The sequence below is a fragment of the Ochotona curzoniae genome, unplaced genomic scaffold, assembly GCF_017591425.1.
Source record: "Ochotona curzoniae isolate NIBS_2020 unplaced genomic scaffold, NIBS_Ocur_1.0 scaffold_3171, whole genome shotgun sequence".
Taxonomy (NCBI): Eukaryota; Metazoa; Chordata; class Mammalia; order Lagomorpha; family Ochotonidae; genus Ochotona; species Ochotona curzoniae.
Genome location: NW_024467104.1, coordinates 2732244 through 2755994, shown reverse-complemented (window position 1 = coordinate 2755994; position 23751 = coordinate 2732244). Strand labels below are relative to the sequence as shown.

Here is a 23751-nt window from a genome sequence, read left to right as displayed (position 1 = left end):
TACATTAAAAAATTGGGAGATGATTCCTAAAGATATTTTAGATTGAATGTATTATAATTCTATTCATAATTAATGAATGAAATATTGCTTTGTTTTAGATCTATAAAGTTTTAAAATATGCATTGCTATGATAAAGCACATGATTTTTTTATACGTTTCAATTTCAGTAAATCTTTAAATCACTCTATTCCTTTATTTCTTATTTCTATAGGTCATCTTGTAATTTCTGTGTAATTGATGGAGAACTGCTCAGGAGTGAGGCAGTTCGTGTTGCTGGGACTAAGCAATGCCCCGGAAGTAAACGCATCACTCTTTGTCATTTTCACCCTCATCTACGTCGTCAATGTGCTCGGCAACCTGGGCATGATTGTGTTGATTTTCTGGGACTCTCATCTTCACACTCCCATGTACTTCTTCCTTAGTCACCTGTCTCTGGTGGACTTGGGATACTCCTCAGCTGTCCCTCCCAAAGCCATGGCTGGGCTCCTCACAGGAGACAAGGTCATTTCCTACAGTGCGTGTGCCACTCAGATGTTCTTTTTTGTGGCCTTTGCCACAGTGGAAAATTACCTCTTGGCTTTAATGGCCTATGACCGCTATGCAGCAGTGTGTAAACCCCTACATTACACCACCACCATGACAAAAAGTGTAAGTGCTCAACTGGCCATAGGCTCCTATATTTGTGGTTTCATGAATTCTGTTTTCCACATTGGGGACATATTCAGTCTCTCTTTTGGTACTTCTAATATGGTTCATCACTTTTTCTGTGATGTGCCAGCAGTCATGGCTCTCTCCTGCTCTGATAAACACGTCAGTGAAGTGGTCCTAGTTTTGATGTCAAGCTTTAATATCTTTTGTGCTCTTCTGGTCATCTTGGTGTCCTATCTGTCCATCTTCATTACAATCTTAAAGATGCCCTCAACTAAGGGATTCCAAAAAGCATTATCCACCTGCACATCTCACCTTGCTGCAGTCTCCATCTTCTACGGAACAGTCATCTTCATGTATCTACAGCCCAGCTCCAGTCATTCCATGGACACAGATAAAATGGCATCTGTGTTTTACACCATGGTCATCCCCATGCTGAACCCTGTGGTCTACAGTCTGAGGAATAAGGAGGTGAAGAAAGCATTCAAAAAAGTATTTAAGAAGGCAAAACTTTCCACAAGATTGGAACTTTAACAATGTTGGGTATGCACCAATTTTCTTTAATTTCTGTTTCACCTTCTTTATGCTATGTGGTACATTTTAAACCCTCAAATAAATTTAAATTCCTGAAGGAATAGCTTCAAGTTTTCATGTTTAGTAAAGGAAGTACATCCAGAAATGCAATACCTGAATCAGGAAATCCAATAGGAAAGGTTAGATTTTCTGGAACTTGTTGGTCAAACGTTAGTGATGATATTTTATTTAATCACTGATTCACTTGTATTTTCTCTACCACATTTCAATGCAAGCATACATGTTAAGCCGGAGCTTAAATAAGCCCATAATTAAAGCATATGTGGGGGGCCCAGCGCAGTAGCCAAGCGTCTAAAATCCTGGTTTTGCACGCGCCAGGATCCCATAAGGGCTCCAGTTCTAATCCTGGTGACGTTGCTTCCCATCCAGCTCCCTGCTTGTGGCCTGGGAGAGCAGCCAAGGAAGGCCCAAAGCCTTGGAACCCTGCACCTGAATGGGAGACCCAGAAGAGGCTCCAGGCTCCTGACTTCGGATTGGCACAACTCCAGTCGTTGCAGCCACTTGGGGAGTGAATCATCAGACGGAAGATCTTCCTCTCTGTCTCTCCTCTCTGTATATCTGCCTTTCCAATAAAAATTAAAAAATAAATCTTTAAAAAAATTTTTAGGAAGGTCTCCCCAAGAGGCCACTGAACTTATCTGGACAATAAGATGCTGGACTTTATGCTAGGTATATGCTTGCAATGAAGGAATCTCAACTGAACTTGAACTGTGGTTATGCAGCAAGGTGGAAGAATCCACTATGGGGGAAGGGGTGTGGGAGGGTTGGGGGGAACCCCCAGTGCCTATAAAACTGTATCACATAAAATAAAATAAAAAAGAAAAAAGAAAGAAAAATAAATGAGCTTAAAAAGAGGAAAATGTATACTAAAAATAAAAATAAAATCTTACATGATTTAATTGTTTTACTTGAAAATACTAATTATTCTTATTTTAGATTATTTTATTAAAAACTAACCCAATACTCCATTAACCCCTGACAAATTTGCGATTTCAAATATCTAACCACTTGGGTCCCACATATGCTTTCATTTTTTTTTAAAGATTCATTTATTTATTATTGCAACGTCAGATGTACAGAGAGGAGGAAGCCAGGAGCCTCTTCCGGGTCTCCCACGCGGGTGCAGGGTCCCAAAGCTTTGGGCCGTCCTCGACTGCTTTCCCAGGCCACAGGCAGGGAGCTGGATGGGAAGCGGGGCTGCTGGGAATAGAACCAGCGCCTGTATGGGATCCCGGGCGTGCAAGGCGAGGACATTAACCACTGCGCCATCGCACCGGGCCCTAGCTCATTTATTTTAAATTACAGAAAATGTTTCTACTTATTTAGGATATATAATATGATAATTGATGTATGTGATCAATGTGTAATAATCAAATCATGACAATTGCATTTCCATGTCCTTAAATAGTATATACAAGTATTCAGAAACTTTACAGCTGTGATTATTTTGAAATCCATAATGAATTGCTTGCTGTAAATTATAGTTACTGTAGTATGCTACAGAATGTCTGTCATGTATTTCCATTGCATTTGCTTACCCAGTCATCTGTTATGTTGGAAACGTATGTTGATTCCCTCTCTTGCCTGTCGTTAGTACAGCCATGTATTCTTGAGTGTGAATAAATTTTTTTCCAATTACTCTACAAAAATTTTCAAGGTACTCTGCCAAATTCATTCTGTGGTGTGTGCATGACCCTGTTACCAAAATCAAATGAATATATGAAGAAAGAAAATTATAAACCAACATCCCATGACAATCGCAAGTGCAAAAATTCTCTCCCAAATACTAACAAACAAATTTTGATGGAGTTTCGCATCTAGGATTTCATGTATTATGAAGATGAATCAACATTATTAAAGTTCTAAATGAAATATATTGCATCAATAAAAAGATTTAAAAAAAACCCTGTGATGTTTGGTGCGATTATTTAAAAATTTTAGCACATATCAATGAAATGCGATCTCTTTTTTTTGATTATTCATTCATGTCTTTGCCTGTATTTCTGCTAAACTATGCTCTTTCCACTTCGTATTTGATAAATTCTTTGTTTAGAGGGTTAAACCTTTGTAATATAAACTTCATATGTTATCTTGAAAAAAATTTTAAATGAAAAATAAAGTATGCATGTAAAAAACTAAGAAAACACAAATGTAGAGAAAGGTTTTAATAAAATTTAAACCACTTAATGGATAAAAACTCTCAGTAACTTGGGTATTAAAGAATCATATCAGGAGATAACCCTAAATCACAGTCAATGTTATAATAGAACAAGAATAACAATCAACATCATACCAAGTGCAGAAGAGCTGAAAGCAATGCCTCCAAAGTGAAGACAAAACAAAGATGGCTACTTCCTCCACCCTTATTCACGATACACTACCAGGAGTTCTGTCCAGAACAATTAGAAAAGAAAAACAATTTAAGGGCTTCCAGACAGGAAAGGAAGAAGTCAAATCCTCTTTGTTTTATTTTGTTCATATGAAAACTTCAACACTCCACCCTTACTCCCTGCAAAAATCAAGATAAAAACAAAACTCAGTATAGACATAGGACATAGACTCAAAATACAAAATCAAAAACTCTTGCATTTCAATATACCCCAAACAAGCTTGCTGTATAGAGAAGTGGAAAAAGCAAACTCACCCACAATGGCTACACATGAAAAAAAGGATTAGGGATAAAATCAATCAAGAAAGTGAAAATTATTGATAATTAAAACTGTAAAACATTAAAAACACAAAAGATGAGACAATTTCCCAATTTTGAGATATCCCAAGGATGGATTAGAAGATGGTCTAGGCAGTTGATGAGACTCCTGCTCCGGGTTTTGGCCTGGCCCAGCCTTAAGTACTTATTGAAGCCATTTGAAGGAGTGAACCAGTGGATGGAATATTTCTGCCTTTCTAAATCTGCATTGTAAATAAATAATGAAGTCTTCAAAAACCTTATAAAGCTGTAGTGACCAAAAAAAAAATTATATTGGCACAAAAACTGACACATAAACTAATGGAATGGAAAGTCTAAAAATTAACCTGCATACTCTCAGCCAAATAACTTTTAACAAACATGCTTGGGCCTGATGGCGTGGCCTAGTGGCTAAGGGCCTTGCCTTGAATGTACCGGGATCCCATATGGTTGCCGGTTCTAATCCTGGCAGCCCATTTCCTCTCTATCTCTCCTCCTCTCTGTATATCCGACTTTGTAATTAAAATAAAATAAATCTTTAAAAAAAAACCCACACATGCCAAAAACACGTGTTCATATACAGAAAAAAAAAAAAGAAACTAGTACTTCTTTATCTTTCACCATATTCAGAAAGGAACTCAAAATGGATCAAGGCCTTAAATGTAAGGCTTGAAACTATGACCCTAGGAAGAAAATAAAATAAAAAGTGAAATACTTCTAGATACACAGGAACCAAACCTAAAATAATATCATTGGGATTACATCGAATTAAGAAGTTTCCTCCCAGCAAAGCAAATAATAAAGAGATAATTTGAGAAAGCAGTTGCAAAGTATTTTTGTGACATGGGATTGACATTCGAGATGTACAAGGAACTCAGTAACAATGCTGATGAGGCTGAGAGAAAGGGAAAGCCCCATACATTGCTGATGGGAACATAAGTCAGCACAGCCATTATAAAAAACAACATAGAGATCTCTCAAAAAATTGTAGTATCACTACCCTACGATCCACTAATTCCAGTGCTTTGCATATGCCCAAAGGAAATAAAACAACTGTGAAGTAAACTTCATTTATAAAGTACTTTAAAGTTCACAACAAAATTGAAAAACACAGAAATATCCCATATGCTCCCTGACCTCGTATAAGTCTGGTTTCCCACTCTATTAATATCCCTTACCAGAGTGGTACACTTGCAATAGGTGAAGCTACTGTCATTACAACTTTAACCCAACAGCTTATATTGCGATTAATCCTTGGTGTTGTAAATTGTATGAGTTTGATCAAAATGTGATATGTTGGAATCATCGTTGCTTTATATGAAGTAGTCTTATTGTCCTACAAATCTTTAAAGGTGGATACACGTCATGTTGCTGAACCCAATTTCATGAAGCAAAGAGGTAAAAGGAAAGATAAGCATAATAAAATAATAGTAGGAGGCTTCAACATTGTACTTTAGTCAGTGAAAAACCATCCAGCTAAACAATCTAGCACCAGAGTTAAGCTATATCATAGTCTGAATGGACCTTTATAGACATTTACATAGCATTTCATCCGGCAGGTGAACAATGTTCACCTTTTTTACCTGCAGGCCATTTTGCGCCCTGTTACCCTACATCTATGTGGGATACCTGGAGCAAGCTCCTAATTCCTGGCTTTGGACTGGCTCTGCTCTAGCTCTTGCGGCCATATGAGGAGTAAATCAGCAGACGGAAGATCCTGCTCTCTGTCTCTGTAACTCTGCCTTTCAAATAAAAACAAATAAATGCTTTTCCAGGCTATAAGCAGGGAGTTGGATTGGAAGTGGTGCAGACAGAATATGAACTGGCACCAGTGTGGGATGCTGGTGTCACAGGGTCGAGAATTAATGTGCCATGCCACCATGCTGGGCCTTCAAAGAATCATTTGAAATATGAAAAAAAAAATACATGTTAGTAAACCGGATAACCAGTAAAAATGGGCGCATTTCTGAATATATGAATCAGAAATAAAAAATCTTCCAGCAAAAAAGCGGTCCAACGCCACAGAGTAGAGTTCTATCAAACTTTAATAGAAGAAATGATACTAATCTCAAACTATTCTACACAAGTGACAGAAGGAACCTTTCCAAACTGACTCTACAGGTCTAGCATTACTTTAATTCCAATACCAGACAAAGGCACATAAAAAAACCTATCATAGGTGACAAATATATCATATCATTATCTTATCTAATATAAAATTGTATCAGTAAGGGACAGCCACCATGCTCAGTGGGTTGAGCCATTGTCTGCATTTTGGCATACTCTATGTGTTAGTTGGAATTCCTGTTGCTCCAACTCCAATCCAGTACTCTGGGAAGACAGAGCTAGATGGCCAAGCTTAATTAGAGCTGGATGAAATTTCAAGCTCTTGGTTGTGGCCCGGCTTAACTCTGGCCATTTTGGGGGAGTGAACAGAGAGATGGAAGATCTTTGTCTCTCCTTCTGTCTCTGTAACTTTGCCTTTCAAATAATTTTTTTTTTCCAAAAAGTGATGTCAGTGATATGAAAAGTTGGGTGCAGAGAATGTGAGAACTCTTTATATTACTTCATTATTTTTGTTTTATTCTAAAACAAAACATTTACTTTAAAAATTGATGTACATTTTCTGTAAGGAACATAGATGCAAACATTCTTAACAAATCTCTTGGAAATATCACCAAGACATCAAAAAGAGTCTATACCTGATCAAGTGGGAAAAAATCACTAATAAAATCCACAACATAATCTTGTTTTTGAGAAACCTTCGAAGACTAAGAACAGGTGTCAACAAAATAAACATTATATTTGATAACCCAAATGCAGAATCACAAAGAAAGTAAAAAAATTCTAAAAGTGTTTTTTTTTTAAGATCTAGGATCACACAAGGATATCCATGTCATTTCTCTCTTGTTTTTTGAAAGATTCATTTATTTGTATTACAAAGGCAGATCCGATTTAAGGAGAGGCAAGAGAAAGGTCTTCCATCTACTGGTTCATTCCCCAAGTGGCCACGATGGCCGTAGATGAGCTGATCCAAAGCCAGGAGCATCTCCTGGTTCTCCCACACAGGTACATGGTCCCTTGGCTTCTGACCATCCTTGATTGCCTTCCTGGGCCACAAACAGAGAGCTGGGTGGGAAGTGGAGCAGCTGTGAGTAACTGCCCACAGGTGATCCTGGTGTGTCCAAGGCGAGGATTTAGTCACTGAGCCATTTCAATGGACCTCATGTCACTTATATCAGAGAAATTAGGCAACAAAGAAATTAAACACATACAAATGACACAGGAGGATGTCAGATTAAATGTGCTTGTAGAAAACATGATTCTATTTACAGAGAAATCTAGACCTCATCAAGGTATCATAGGTGAAAAATTAATTCAGTGAAGTTTCAGGATACAAAACAAAACATGAACATCAGAACCATTTCTATACACCAATAGCAAACCTGTAAAAAAAATCTAAAATTACCTCGTTTCCAATAATCACACAAAAAACAGCATTTGAAATTAATTGAGCAAAATGTAGGCATTAGCAATGAAAACACAAAATCTAATAATAGGCACCACAAATGGAAATATATATTTTATTCATGTATTGGAGGAGTTAATACTACTTAAGTGGGCATATTACATAAAGCAATGTACAGATTCAATGCAAGTCCCATTACATTTATAATGCTATCTCATAGAACTAGGAAAAAAAATCCTAAAAAGTCAAGCGAAGGCCAAACAAGTAAAAAACAAAAATCAATCATGAATAATCAAAACGATATTGCATAAAAACCGGATCTATGACAATACTTCATTTCAAAATTTACTACAGAAGTATTATAACCAAATAATGTGAAGGTGTCTTATGTTAGACCAGTGGAACAGAACAAAAAATCCAGACATGAATTTACACCTATAATATTTACACAGCTACTATTTGATAGAAATGCCAAACCAGGCATTGGTTAAAGGACATCCTTCTTAACAATGGCACTATGAAAAGTGGACATATCCTTACAGAGAAGACTAAATTTTGATTCTACTTTCTCCTAAAAAATATCAAATCAAGGTGAATTAAGGGTCTAAATGTAAGATCAGAAATTATGAAATTAATAAAAAGAAAACATAGTGGGAACACTTCAAGACATTGGCAGCATTCCTGGCTTTTTGGAAAAGACATAAAAAATTGAAAACAAAAGCAAAAATACACAAATGATTAAATCAAACTAAGACTCTCTGTACAGGAAAAGAAGCTATCCACAGTGTGTGAACAAGAATAAATAGAATGGGAGAAAGTATTTGTAATGCCATTTGACAAAGGATCAATACCAAAGTATTTAAAGAACTCAGAAAACTAAGGAACATAAAAACAAAAATACAAATGCCATTAAGAAATGGGTTAGGATTTGGGAGCACATTTATCAAAGGAAGAACTACAAATTAGGAACATATACAAAAAAATATGGACCTGGCAGTGTAGCCTAGAGGCTAAAGTCCTTGCCTTGCACATGCCAGGATCCCATATGTGTGCCGATTCTTAACCTAGTGTCCCGGCATCCCAATCAGCTCCCTGCTTGTGGCCTGGGAAAGCAGTAGAGGATGGCCTAAAGTTTTGGAACTTTGTACCCACATGGGACACCCAGAAGAAGCTTCTGGCTCCTGGCTCCTGGCTTCAGATTGGCACAGTTCTGGCCATTGCTGCTGCTTTGGGAGTGAAACAGTGGATGGAAGATCTTCCTCTCTGTCTCTCCTCCTCTCTGTGTATCTGTCTTTCCATTAAAAATAAATAAATCATTTAAAAGTTATCTCCATAGAATACTACTCATTGTGAAGATACAGGTTAAAATCACAATGAACTATCTTCTCACTCCAAAGAATGATAAATGCTGATGAGAAAGCAGGGAAAAGAGCACCTTTGTACGCTATTGATGAAAATACAAATTAGTACAGTTACTATGGAAACAATATGCCAGTTCCTCAAAAAGCTTACCATAAATTTGTGGTATGACTCAAGTATTCGACCTTAGGGTATACATCCCAAGGAGCTGAGATCAACGGTGAATGAGATTACTGAGTTCCCATGTTCACTGCTGTACAAGTCATGAAAGCAAAGATAAAGAATCAAGTTGTGTAGAATATTATGACAGTAGATAAAGCATTCTTAAAAGCCATGGTTAGCAGTTAAAATGGAAGTGTTGACTGCATGGAAAGTATTCCTTACTCAGAGCGTTATTCCAGTAAGAATAAAATGCTGGCCCTTCTTATTGGTGGTCCAATGTAATTTACTTGCCATTGGATTACTGACTTAGCACCCCAAGCAATGGTGCCCTATCATGTTCCAGTAAACTCTCATCCATGTGGGGATTGATTTGAAAGTGTGTGTGACTCTCAATTTTATGATTTCAGTGGACTTTGTTCAGTTGACTTAGAAGTCACTAGATTAAAATTTCATTAACTTCATTTCTCTTTCACTTCCAGGGACACCATGATCACTTAGCCAATACTATATGAAGAGTCAGACTGTTACAATTGTCCTTCTCTCCTTGTTCTTCATGACAGTAACCATACTCGCCTTGCCTTTTGACAGTCAGAGCCCTGACAGCTTGGGACCCAATCACTCCCATTTCTTTAAAGTTTCCCAATTCAGTGACCTCAAGGGTTCTCACTGTATGATTTGGCCCACAGGGAGGGGAGACCAGAATTCCTCAGGGATGCTTGGGCTCCCCTCACAAAATTATTCCTTCTCCTGGTTGTGGGAAGGGGTGTGTTTTCTGAATCCTCCTAGGGTGAATGAGCAGATTTAAGGAAATGTATTTTATTAATACTGTCTCCCTAATCTCTTGAATTTATTCTTCTATATTAAACCAACAAATGTCAGGAATTTCCAGTTCCTTGCACTGCATATCATCTTTGCATTCTTGTTTGAATCAAACAAGCAAATTATTGGAACCCCTTTTCAGGCCACAATTCTGATGGTGGAGTAGGTGAGTGTTGGCAAAAAAAAAAACCAAAAAAAACCCAAAAAAACAAAAACAAAACCAAAATAAAACATAGGAAACTTCTGCTAAGGGAAAGATGTCAGCCTGAGAGATTTTAGACTCTTTAAGAATTTGGGAATATTCTGCAAAGAAAGAAAAAAGAACGGGGAAATATGTGGACAAAATCATTTTATTTGCTATCAGAGATGGAAGGTAAGAAGTTATCAAAAAGTTCAGATGAATTTGTTTGGAACGTTGTTGTAGTTTTTACATGACCATACAAATGACAAAATTTCCAGAGCTATCCACTAAAATTATGGCTATTTCTACATGTAAATTGCGTTAAGTAGAAAAGTTGACACTAGCAAATAATACAAAACCATCTCATATTAAAAAAAGAAAAAGCGTGATCCTTGCAGGCCATTTGATTGTTTCTTCTCTGGTGAGAGCATGATGGGGCCCATTGGTCATCTCCTCTGGAAATCTTCAAAGATCTCCATGCCTCTGTTACACTTTACATATGTCCACATATTGGACTCTGCATTCTCAGTGTGATTCAACACGATGCTGTTTTAGAGAGATGGCACTACAGAAGCGGGCCTGTTGTTCTTCACCTGTTTTCTGACCTGGTACATAATCATTGTTAGTGCACACAGGCTTTCAATATTACATTCCTTTGACAAATAAGGATGAGGTAAGTAAGTCTTCCAAGAACATAGAAAGAATTAACAATTGTTTCAGACAAGGTCCGTGTTACTATCTTTCCCTCTCCTTTAACTTTCCTACATGAGCTTGGAAACTTCAGACTCTACCTGAGAGAGAACTCCTCTGCTGCAACTTGTGGCTGATTTTCTGATTTTGAGACAACTAATCTGGATTAATTGTTCCTTTTCTTACAGGGAACTGGCATGCTTTTATACTTCATAAATACTTTAAGCAAGAAGAAGCTATGCAGAAGCAATAGTACATGACACATCATTTGAAAAATGAAAACAGATTATTTTGAACCATTTTCTGGGTGTGAATGTAAAGGCTTCCATCTTACAGGCATTAGCAATTCTGATGGAATATCACACTTTGTCTCCCTGAAATACAAGCAGAAAAATAGATACAAGGCTCTAAATACGTTAAGTGTATGTGCATCTTGTTGGGGATTTAAAAAGGAAAAAAAATACCAAGAGTGAAATGATCCTTCTTGTAATTACCAAAAACACTGAATACAATAAGAGTGAAGTGGATTTCATCTCATGCATGTTGTCATCGTTCTTTTATACGTGGTACTTACATTGCCAAATGTATAGATTTTTATAACTTCAAAAAATTTTTTAAGAATTTATATCTAGTGAAATGCACATTAAAATCTGTACTTTTTTGGAAAAGTAATTGTGATAACTATCACAGTAATAATTAGTCATTCAAGCTGAATTCATGTGACAATATATGGTTTTATGTTACAGGTCCTGGGTATTTTCTGTTTCTGTTTCTGAGCCCCCAAGTAAGTACATTATTAGAGAAAGATGCGTTTCTCTCTCTCTGCTTGTGTATGTGTGTGGTCAAAGTTTCTCAATGCAGTTCACATAGTCTTACAGGAAAACCTAAGAAATGATTTTCAGAGAAGCAATTACAACTTTATTTAGAAATGTAAAGATAGAATGTTATTTATGTTCTGTGAGCAGTACAGACTTCCTCTTTTTGCTTTTGTAGAAGTGGATAACTTGCATTTTCTTCCCGTTGTGAGCACTAAAATTTGTCTTGAATATTATCCCTGGAATAAAACCTGCATTAATAGCAAATCTGTACTTTATAAAAATTTAATAGCGGATAGACTTTTGAATAAATTGTAGATGAGTTCAGCTCTTGAATCTTGAGTCTTTTAAAAAATATTAGCTGTATAATTTAAATAAAATCACGCAATTGCTCAAATCCTCAGTTTCCAGATACATAACGTACTATCCAACTTCCATACATAGTGGAAACATTTATACAAATAGCCTTCCCCATTAATCATAGAACTCAATATATACAACAAGAGGTTACATACACAAAGGTTGGCAAATATAGAATGTTCTTGGGACAAACTCATAAAGTGAAGTTTTCAAAAATTTTGGAGAAAGATGGTAGGGAACAGTAGTTAACTGGATAGCTATACTTAAAAGGTTTTAATTCAAATATCATCCTGAAATTTTGTTCCTACCGAAAGACAGATTCAAATGAAATATTTTACCTCATAGAGAATAGTATCTATGAGCTAACAACAGCCCATAAATCAGAAACTTTTAAACTTTGCACTCTGCAATTTGCCTATAGGATGATAATAATGAAAAAATAAATTAGGAAAATCAATTTTCCCACTTACTTTACCCACTTACTTTAAAATGTTAAAAGAAAATTAATAACAGTTGTGGATATTTGTAGAGTACAACTGTAGTATTTTAGAACAAACCAGATAATTACCATGTCCCCATCTTTGTGATTACTGTGTGACTAGAGCTTTTCAGCTCTTCTGTTTGTTTAGAAAACATGTAACAGCCATTGTAAACCACAGCCACTCCACCATGCTGCATAACACTAGGAATTCAGCAAATGACTAGATAAAAAATAATGTGGTGTATACTTACATATGTGCATAATGAAATGTTATTTTGCTATATAAAAGAATGAAATCCTATCTTTTGCAGGAAAATTGATGAAACTGTAAATAATTGCGTCAAGTGAAACAAGCCAGGTACAGGATGACATAAAATCATGCACTTTCCCTCTTAAGCAGGGCTAAAAATGCAAGCTACATGAAAAATAGTCATTGTTAAGTGGTGGGAATGTTTGGGATACGGATGAAACCTGGGTAACAGGTGCCAAATCAGAATTAGAAAGACAGATTTTAAATTTTAAACATACAGTAAAGCATGAGTTTCAAGGAAGAATTTGAGAAAAAAACAATGGCTAGTGTAAAGTTGTCAGGATAGACAATCACATGTTTGGCGCAAAGGTAGTTTGAGAATCACTGGAGAACACAAGAAACTTTGGTGCAGAAGAAAAGATAGTCTTGAAACTGCCTTTTCAAGACTGTAAAGCTCACCATGCCTCACATTCTACAAGTCACCGTTTACTTCATTAAGCCAGTGTTAAGCCCGCCATCCCATCCCAAGAGTAACATTACAGCTAGTTCTCAGCAAACTGTCTCTTGACACCCAGAATTTTGTTATTCTTTATGCATCCCCTTATTCAATTTCCATAGAATATCTCACAGGTCTTATTACTCTGTTCATTTTGTGCATGAAAATACCATGCCTAGCCGATTTGGGTTAAGACCAATTACTCCGAGATGATGTTTGGTAGCAGTAATATGTGTCTGTTTTAAGAATCCATGTTCTGTATCTGCTCTCAGAACTGCCATTGCTTTGTGGACTTGCACCTGCCATTCCAGTTATCCCACCACATATGTGACACATCAGTGTGTGCTGCTATTGTTCGAGAGTGAAACCCATCCTTAACAAAATCGAAAGTCTAACTTTTAACCATGTTGTTGTCAATCTGTGTGCTGTGCTACTCATAATAAGAATGATATTATGGGTAACATGCAGTTCAAGGTAATTAGTCAACTTAGTAACCTTTTATAGTTTAGGGACCTGTTACTGAACTATTATATGGGTCACTTTGTTTTGTTTTATTTCTTACCTCAACTCAGAAGTAAAGACTAGTTTTATCTAAACATCCACTTAATTCATTATGAGGCCTTAAACACTTTTGCATCAAAGGATAAAATGAACAATTAAAAAAGAATTAAATTCAATTTTATTTAGATTGATATGTCTTAAGAGACATAGAAATCACTCAACATTTGGGTTCAAAAGTTGGCACTTGTCCGAAGTATAGCTTGCCAATTGACTTGTTTGCTAGTGAATAAGCTATTCAATCTCTTGAGCTTAACAATTGGAATTAATATAGCTATCAAAATCATACTGTTAAAGCAATTAGCATACATCTCTATAAACTTCCAAAGCTGTGTTTGGCAGATGAGGAACATAAGTGACAGCTTCAAGTGTTCAAAAAGGGGGGTGGCTGAAAGATTAATCCAGGAAAATCACCTTGATCAAGTCATTACATATCCTGCATTTCGGCATATAAATCCGTAAACATGTAAACACTGGGTAGATGAGACATTGAGCTTCTTCAGACTCAGCAACATATGAAATTGAGTAGGCATTTGATGCACTAAACTTTGTCTCAAGCCCTTGTTGTAATTAAAGAATGCAGGTTGTATTTGTATATTTCAATTCCAATTCAACTTCTGTACTCTCTTCCCCATTTCTCATTGCTATGGATCATCCAGTGATTCTTTGATGACACTGATGGAGAACGAGACACAAGTGGCACAGTTCATCCTTCTAGGACTAACCGATGATCCAGCGCTGCAGCTTCCCCTGTTTCTTGTGTTTCTAGTCATCTACATCATCACTCTGTTAGGAAATTTAGGATTGATTACATTGATTGTTTGGGACTTACATCTCCACACTCCCATGTACTTTTTCCTTGGTAACCTATCTCTCGTGGACTTCTGTTACTCTTCAGCAGTCACTCCCACCGTCATGTCTGAACTCCTAGGGGACAACGTCATCTCCTACAATGCCTGTGTTTCTCAGATGCTCTTTTTTGTAGCCTTTGCCACTGTGGAAAATTTCCTTTTGGCATCAATGGCTTATGACCGCTATGTAGCAGTATGCCAACCCCTACATTACACCATCACCATGACAACAAGTGTGTGCTCTCGTCTCATCACAGGTTCCTATATCTACAGTTTCCTGAATGCTTCCATACATGTGAGGAATACATTCAGCCTCTCGTTCTGTAAATCCAATGTGGTCCACCACTTTTTCTGTGATGTCCCAGCAGTCATGGCCCTTTCATGTTCCAATAGACATGTGATTGAGGCCATTCTAATTTATGTCGCGAGCTTCAATATCTTTTTTGCTCTCCTGGTTATTTTGATTTCATACATATTCATATTTATCGCCATCCTAAAGTTGCATTCAGTTGCAGGATATCAGAAGGCCTTTTCCACCTGTGCTTCCCACCTTGCTGCAGTCTCCATCTTCTACGGAACAGTCATCTTCATGTATCTACAGCCCAGCTCCAGCCACTCCTTGGACACAGACAAAACAGCATCTGTGTTTTACACCATGATCATCCCCATGCTGAACCCTGTGGTCTACAGTCTGAGGAACAAAGAGGTCAAGAATGCATTTATGAAGATAGTTTGGAGATAAAATTGCCTGTAGAATTGTGATTTTTAATGTAGCAAGCGCAATACCTGTATTCATTTCTCCCACATCTTCCCCATGTACTATGACACTTGAAGCTCCACACTAAAGTTAAAATCCTGAGGTGACACTTTTATAGCTAGAAAAGTCTATTGTCTATAAAAATAAAATATTGTGCCTTTCAGAACATTTTCATGAAAGAACATACTAACTATGTCGCTGTTTTCGTTTTGTCTGACTCATTTTACACAACCAACAGTTTCTTGTACTAATTTTAGAAAGGATGAAACAGGGCCAGGCATGGAAGCCTGGTGGCAGGAGTCCTCACATTCCACGTACCAGGATCCCATATGGACATCAGTTCAAATCCCAGCGGCCCTGCTTCACATTCAGCTCCCTGCTTATACCTGGGAGGGCACTCAGTGACAACCCAGGACCTGTGCATGTGTGAGAGACCCCAAAGAGGCTCCAGGCTTCTGGTTTAGGATCTGAGCAGCTCTGCCTACTGCAGCCATGTGGGGAGTGAATCAGTGCACAGATAATCTTCCTCCACATCTCTCCTCCTCTCTGTACATCTGATTTTTAAAATAAAATAAAACATTTTAAAAAATGGATAAAACAGATGAATATCAGGAAGATGGAGGAAAACAAAATATTATGATGCATATATATAAAGCTATAAAAATTCACACTATTCAAAAATGTATTGGGAAACAATATTGTGTATTTTCTGTTTGAAAATCCTTTGAAATTGTTACTATAGCATATTTGTTTTCACTTTGACTTAGTTACATCATCATGTTTTTCCTTCTTAGATTTTTTTCTCCACTTAATCCTAATTGCCTCCCTTATGATGTCATTCATTTATTTTTTTTTTTTTTTACTTACTTGAAAGGCAGAACAATAAGGAAAGAAAAGGCAGGGGGTGGGGGGGCGGAAGAGAGTTTCCCTTGCTGTTTTATAAGCCGAATGGCCGCAAAGGCCAGACTTGGGCCAGTCCAAAGCCAGAAGCCTGCAATGTTCCTGGCCTCCTGTGCAGGTGTCAGGTAACCAAGTGCTTGTACCATGCTTTGTGCTTCCCCAGGCTCATCAGCAGACGTGCTGGATCAGATGTGGGGTAGCTGGTACTCTGTTATGAGGTTTTGATGCGATAAGCACCAACTTAACCTCTCAGTTCCAACCTCAGACCTTCTGCTGTTTCTTCACCATGCTTTTGCTTCAGGAACTTGGTCTCTGATCTCTCTTGTATGGAATGGTCTCTCACCTTTCCAAGATCTTTGCTTCAGTGTTACCCCATCAGAGCATCCTTTCCTGATCTGTCTAAAATATCACTGCCACACATCCTTTAGACTCCCCCAATGCTCTAGGTTCGTATTCATGCTCCCTGTCAATTCATTTGCTTACTTGCTTTCATTTCCTCAACAAGGAGGTAAACCCCAAGACAGCAGTGATTTTGTGTTACATGAACATTATTGCCTAAAAGATGTTTACTCCACAGGATATTCTCAATAAATACTTGTTATATGAATGGGACCAATATGTCAAACACCTAATGGTGAGTGTGAATACATCATAATACAAAAATCTCAGTATGCATTTAAAGAGGTTGTCAACTTTCTGCTTTTTGCAATATTTTTACCACATTCGGTTTTTTAAAGATTTATTTCATTTTTAAAGAATTTTTATTGAAAAGGCAGAAATACAGAAGGAAAGAGAGAAGAAAGACTCTCCTTCAGCTAGTTCATTCATTCCCTCCCAAAGTGGATGCAAAACTACAATTGAGTCAGTTTGATGCCTGGAACCAGTAGCTTCTTCTGGGGCTCCCACATGGCTACGGGGTGCCAAGGATTTGTACACCATCCTCCACTACTTTCCCAGAAAACAAGTAGAGAGCTGGATGGGAAGTGGAGCAGCCAGAACACAAACCGGTGCCCATATAGGATTCTGCCAGCGCACACAAATGAAGAATTAGCCACTAGACTATCATGCCAGGCCCTACCACATTTTTTTTTAAAGATTTATTTTTATTATTTTTTTATTGGCAAGGCGGATATACAGAGAGGAGAGACAGAGAGGAAGATCTTCCGTCCGATGATTCACTCCCCAAGTGAGCGCAATGGCCGATACTATGTCGATCTGAAGCCAGGAGCCTCTTCCGGGTCTCCCACGCGGGTGCAGGGTCCCAAAGCTTTGGGCCGTCCTCAACTGCTTTCCCAGGCCACAGGCAGGGAGCTGGAAGGGAAGCGGGGCTGCCGGGATTAGAACCGGCGCCCATATGGGATCCCGGGCGTGCAAGGTGAGGACCTTTAACCACTTGCGCCACCGCGCCGGGCCCCCCTACCACATTTTTAACTTCTCACTTTTACATGAAATAATTTCATGTGAATTCACCACTAAGTAGTCAGATGAAATGATCTTATGATTTTTTTTAACATTTTATTATTATTATTATCATTTTATGATACAATTCCATAGGTCCCTGACATTTCCCTTATCCCCTCCCCAATTCCCTCTCCCCAACCTAGTTCCTCTATATCATTACTAAAATACAGTTCTTCATACACAGCCATATGTCCATCATTGCAGGCATGGACAATGGCAGAGAGTCCAGCATCCTATTGTCAAAATATAGTGAACAGTTGTATTGTAAGTCCACCTTTGTCTGGAAGTAGAAATGCATACTACATTGTATCCTCACATCTGGATGTTAATCTCCATTTCACAGCTACTCTACATCCCCCTCAAATGAAAAGCCATAATACAAAATCAACAATAAAAAAAATTGAAATTTACAATCCCATGAAGTTAAATGACATGTTACGAGATATGACAGTCTCCATTACACAGCTGCTATACATCCCCTTAAATGAAAAGACACAAAACAAAATCAACATCAGGGAGAAAAAAGAAATTAGCAACACCATGAAGTTAAATAGCATGCTACTAAATGACTAACGTGTAGCTGAAGAAATGAAGATCAAGAACCTTCTTGAAGAAAATGATGCTACTGCATGATCTATGAGTCATTGAATGATTTAATCAGAAGAAAATGTTTTGAAGAGATGAAACTAACAGAAAACAATAAAATCCATGTGATGTGATATAGTTTCCGCTGATTTTTGTTGGTAAAGTGTGTCTCTTCTAGACAATAAATAGATGTTGTTTTGTTTTTTAATCCAGTCTACTAATCTATGATGTTTGATTTAGCTTAAGCCATTTACATTCAGGGTTAATATGTATGGAACGTATTTTGGTCCTGTCATTTTTGGAATGGGTCGTTCATTGCTTTAGTCTTCTGTTGTCTTTTACTGGGATGTTCTTCCCATTTGCCTTTAGTTTTGGTAGGTGCTATTCCTCGTCTCTGTGAAGAGAACATTTTGAAGTATCATTTGTAGGGCAGGTTTGGAAGAGGCAAATTTCTTTTAACCTTTCTTTACTGTGAAAGAATTTCATTTCATTTTCAAAGACAAAAGAAAGCTTTGCTGGATATGTTATCCTAGGCCGACAATTTTTCTTTTAGAATCTGGAATATGTCACTCCATTCTCTTCTTGCCTGTAGAGTTTCCTGTGAGAGATCTCCTGTGAGTTTAATTGGTACTCCTTAATATGTCAATTTAATTTTTTCACATGCACATTGAAGGATCTTTTCTTTATGTTCAATTGAAGAGAGCTTGATGATCATATGTCTTGGTGAAGATTGTTTTTGATCAAGCCTGTTGGGAGTTCTGTGCCCCTCCTGGATCTTGTTTCCCAATTCTTTCTCCAGATTAGGGAAATTTTCCTTGATTATTTCATTAAATACATTTGCAAACTCAGCTTCTCTTTCTGCACCTTCCGGGACTCCCATAACTCTTATATTTGGCCTCTTAATAGTGTCTTTCAATTCTTGAATACATTTTTTGGCCTGATCCAGCTCTACTTCCAGCTGTTTGTTTGCTTCCCGCTGATGACAGAAAATATTTTCCAATTCTGAGATTCTTTGTTCTGCTGGCTTCATTCTATTTTGGAAACTCTCCATTGTACTTTTAATTTGCTCTACTGTGTTCTTAATTTCTAATATATTGGCATTGATTTGCTTTACTGCTTCCTTAAATTCTTTGAACTCTTATATGTGCTTCTCATTGTTGATCAGAAGCTTTATAATGAGTCTTATGGATTCTGTGTCCCCCATTTCCTCAATGTCTTCCTCAGTGAACTCTGAGGTTGTTATAAGGTTTTGCTCCTTTGTAGGGGAGTTTTCCATAATATTCATTTTGCCTTTGTCTCTTTTTTTGCTCTTGGTCATTGTACTTGTGCTTAGCAGAGTCTTCTTCTTGGGGCAGGTTTCTAAGCTGTGTCACCCACAGGTCTACAATGCGATTTTACTTATTGCAGTTGGTACAATGCTCTTTGCTTGCAGCCAATTGTGCTACTCCCTCCAGGGAGTTCCAGGTCTGGGTTCTTATGTTAGATTTCCACCATGGTCTCCACAGCTCCAGCTCCTGGCTCACCATGATCTTGTGATACCATGCTGAGGCTGCACAATTGTCTCTGCAAGCTTTCTCCCACTTCTGGTTGGAGCAGATCCCAGGATTAGAGAGACACCAGGTGTCTTATGTAGTTAGGTTATTGGTGGTGCTGATCTTGTTGGAACCTGTTGGACGTTAGATCTATCTGGGTGGTTCATGGACCTATTTTGACCGATACGATGCCACAGTCGGTATTATTATTATTTTTTTGGGGGGGGGAGCAGTGCAATCCACTGAACTCTGAGTTCTTGTGAGCTCAGCACATGTGCAGCTCACTGTTGTCCCCTGCAGTCCTAAAGCTATTGCCACAGTGCACAAAATGGCGCCTGACATACCATTACTACAGTTCTTGATCTGCTGGCCATCAGGTCTTAGGGCTCCCCAGACCTGTCTTGGGTGGTACCTGTAGAATGTCACGTTGCTGCAGTTCAGTCTGTCAGAAATTAGTTCACTTCCAGTTGGAATATGCTCAGTCCTTTCCCTTGCCTTTGCCTCCTTATGCAAAATGGTGCCCAATTCAGCTCTAGTGGGCTTACTGGGCTATGAAATTTGCCCTGGTCTCACTGTCTGTCTGGGATCTGCTGCTCTGTCTCTGTTCCTGGTCAAATCAAATGTACCAGCAGGATGGACAGTTCTTTGTCTGGGCTCACTTCCCAAGCTCTCAGTGAAAGTCCCTTCCCACCTGGTTGCTGGTGGAGTTCTGGCTGCTGGTGGAGTTCAGATCACCATTTGCTGAATGCCACTGGAGTATCAGTCACTGCAACACCACACCATTGTGTCTGCTGCTTTCCTATGTCTGTCAGTCTCCAGGTACCCGTCTGCTGTGTTCTGTCCTCTCCTATTTCCTGGAATATGTCCTCTCTGCTTCATCCTGATTAAATGTTTTACCTCTGTTTAAACGTGTCCTTACCCTATTCAGCCATCTTGATATGTCCCCGATCTTATGATTTTTACATAGAAAAAATATCTGATAAGCTGGCAAGTAATGCAACAATTGACAACCACCAACACTATGTGTTTCACTTCCTCAGATCCTCACTGGAACATAAGATCTGCCAAATTTTCAACATTAGATATTCTAACAAGAGTGAAGTGCTGTATAGTTCTCGATTGTCTACCCATGTTGATTAGGGATGTGAGCACTTATGTATCTAGCTACTGACCAATTATATGCTTTCTTTTGAGGGGTGTCTAGTCAGGTCTTTTCCCCTATTTTTCAACTGGATTGCTTGCACTTTTTACCATTGTTTGAGTCTTACCATGTGAAGTCTGCAAATATTTTCTCCCATTCTGTACAATATCTCTATGAAACTTAACAGATGAACAGATACAAATGTGTGGCCATATGTTACATAATTATAGAAATAGTCTTTGAGAAATGTCTTTTGGTGATACTGTCATTGTGCTCACAAAAAAAGTGTACTTACACATACCTGGATAACATATGTCAGTCACTTAGTGTGTGTTCCCGAGGCAAATGAAAAATTTGGTAAAAACAAGTTGCACAGGTGTGCTTAAGGATGAGAGTCAAAGGGGTACAATCAAAAGAATGATAAATCATATTAAAACAAATTAATAAACCAGTAACAGTCATTAAATCATTAAGCATAATGATTTCTACATGATTGGGTGTGCTACCCTTTGCCAGCTGTTTCTTTTTCTATATTTTTAATTAATTTAATTTTAATTACAAAGTCAGATATACAAAGAGGAGGAGAGATAGAGAGGAAGTGGAGCTGCCGGGATTAGAACCAGCGAACATATGGGATACCGGTGCATTCAAAGTGAGGTGCTTAGTAACTAGGCCACGCCACCAGGCCCTGCCATCTATTTTATAACATCAGTGTCATTACAAATTTTCATGGCATGACATTGTCAATGATGTCATTAGAAGAAGAGAGGAATTCCTCTGGTCAGTGTTGCCTTACGGCACAGTTGTCACATATGGAGTCCAGCATTTACTGAAATGTTACTATGAGGTGCATAGTTGTATATATACAGTGTAATAATAAAGAATGAGAATAATAATAAGCAGAAAATAGGGCTAGCCTATATAAATTACCAAACATTTCTAGTAAACTAATACTTAGTTATGACACTTAAAGGAAGGCAAAAACTAAAAACAATATATGTTAGGGAAAAAGCAAATACATTTTTCAGAATATATTTCAGTATCAGCAATGATAATGAATGTGAATCAATGAAGCAATAATGTCTTGGTGTATGCAGATGGCACCATACTAAAAAGTGAGACAAGAAGAGAAACAAGTGCTGCCAAGACTTGTGTGTGCCAATCAACACACAACGCTGTGCCTCTCCTTGCAGCTTAATTGCTTCTTACCTGGATATGAGGCATGAGAGGTGTTGGACCTCACAGGACCCCATTCCCCCGAGAGCTCAAAACCTGCACAATTTTCATCTGGCTCAGAAATCCCACAGCAATTAACCATGACACTCTTTTAGAGATGCCCGGTGCCACAGGGGCTCTGGCCATCATTTCTTGGCATGCTGTTAACACAGCAACCTATCCACAAACTGAGTGTTGGCAGTGACTCTGAAAACTTGTTCAGGTGAAACACACTGCAGTCAAGACAATATTGGGTTCTAGTAAAAAGGTATCCCTTGACTAAGGTCTTGTAACATTCTCAATCGCTGTACACAATTCACCAATGCACTCAGGAGAATTACTTTTGTCATTTCTGTCACAAATCAGCAAACCCAGTTCAGCTGAATAACCCTTTTCAGCACCTCGTAAAGTCCATGGTGTAAGAGAGAGGGTGCCTAAATTTATATTACCATCTTCTTTCCATTTTCCCATGCCCCAGGGTCTTTGGAACATGTGACCAGCAGAAGGAAGAAGGAAGATGTGTGAAGAGGATAACTTTCTGACGTTGGTCTCATGATTCAGGGTTGTGTTTCCTTTACAAGGGACAAGGTAAGCCTCTCCACTCTACCATACACACCGGCACTGAAACATGTAATGGATGTTGAAGCGGTAAGGCAGCTTCATCTTCTAGAAATGTTTGAACTCAGATCAGGTTGAGCATGTTTTCTTCACACATGAACTTCAAACACAAATGCACTTTATTTAGAAAGAAGAACAGTCATTGAGTATTCATGCCACGATATGCTGCCCTCCTTGACAGCAAGAACCAAGATCCTGCTCTGAATGTTGAGGTTGGAAACTCACCCTATTCAATGCATGTTAGTCTGTCATTAAAGAGAAGTTCACCACAGTGGTTAAAACTGCAGATGAGACTCCAGAAAATTCAGCATAAAATTACCAACAGGCTTCCTGCTTCTCCCTTTCATTCTCCAAGTGTCACTCACGAATTGTTCCTGTAGAACACTGATATACGGTATGTAAACCCCGGTGAATGGAAGTATTGAAACAAATTTCAATTTTTGAATCTGTTGTGCTAGATCTATTATGACTTTTAGAGAGTTACATAGACTCCCAAATCCTTCCTTTATAAGTGAAAGTGCACTTTATACATATGTACGTGGAGATTCACTGTACATTTCCCCCTGGCTGTTCCTCTACTTATTGTGTGTGTATCTGCTGTGAAACAAACTGACTGTAACATTAAGCTACTATTCCTCTGAGGAGATATTGAAGGCATTTTCACTTAGATACTTTTACGTCTCCATCTAAACCTCATTTCAAGTTTCTTAATTTCAGAATGGGCATGCAATCTTGATGTGTGTCGATTTCAACAGTCTCTTTTGCTGCAAACGAGCTACATATGCTATGATGTTTTCATACCTGCTGTCCTGGCCTGAATAATGACCACTGTCATAGCACCTTCGCTGTAATTGCTGGAGTCTGTGTATACGCTGCCTCACATGACAAAAGAAACTGATTCAGAATTTCGAAATGCCGAAAAGGGAAATGTTAATCAACACAGGCACAAGGAATATAATTTGTATCATTATATATTTACATGTTAATAGACACTTTTACATGCACACATATGTTATAGACTAAAGCATTATGCAGATACATTTTTTAATTGAAGAAACAAATAATGTAATTTAGGCAAGTAAAAGAGTGAATTCATTGGCTCAAAAGAGTGATTTTGGTGGTG

The 23751-nt window shown here is 38.1% G+C and overlaps 2 protein-coding genes across 2 annotated transcripts; both read left to right on the top strand.

Annotated features, from left to right (window-relative positions):
- The first annotated feature begins 234 nt into the window (after window positions 1-234).
- LOC121172288 (olfactory receptor 5B2-like) lies at window positions 235-1182 on the top strand. Its single transcript, XM_041004138.1, has one exon. It carries the CDS (start codon window positions 238-240, stop codon window positions 1180-1182), a length of 945 nt encoding a protein of 314 aa, XP_040860072.1. The 5' UTR covers window positions 235-237.
- Window positions 1183-14237: 13055 nt separating this feature from the next.
- LOC121172173 (olfactory receptor 5B3-like) lies at window positions 14238-15161 on the top strand. The gene has a single exon (XM_041004015.1). The coding sequence runs from the start codon at window positions 14238-14240 to the stop codon at window positions 15159-15161; it is 924 nt and encodes a 307-aa protein (XP_040859949.1).
- Window positions 15162-23751: the final 8590 nt, after the last annotated feature.

Excerpts from the sequence above, each read along its gene's own strand:
- LOC121172288 (XM_041004138.1), top strand. The coding sequence starts at position 238 with ATGGAGAACTGCTCAGGAGTGAGGCAGTTCGTGTTGCTGGGACTAAGC.
- LOC121172173 (XM_041004015.1), top strand. The coding sequence starts at position 14,238 with ATGACACTGATGGAGAACGAGACACAAGTGGCACAGTTCATCCTTCTA.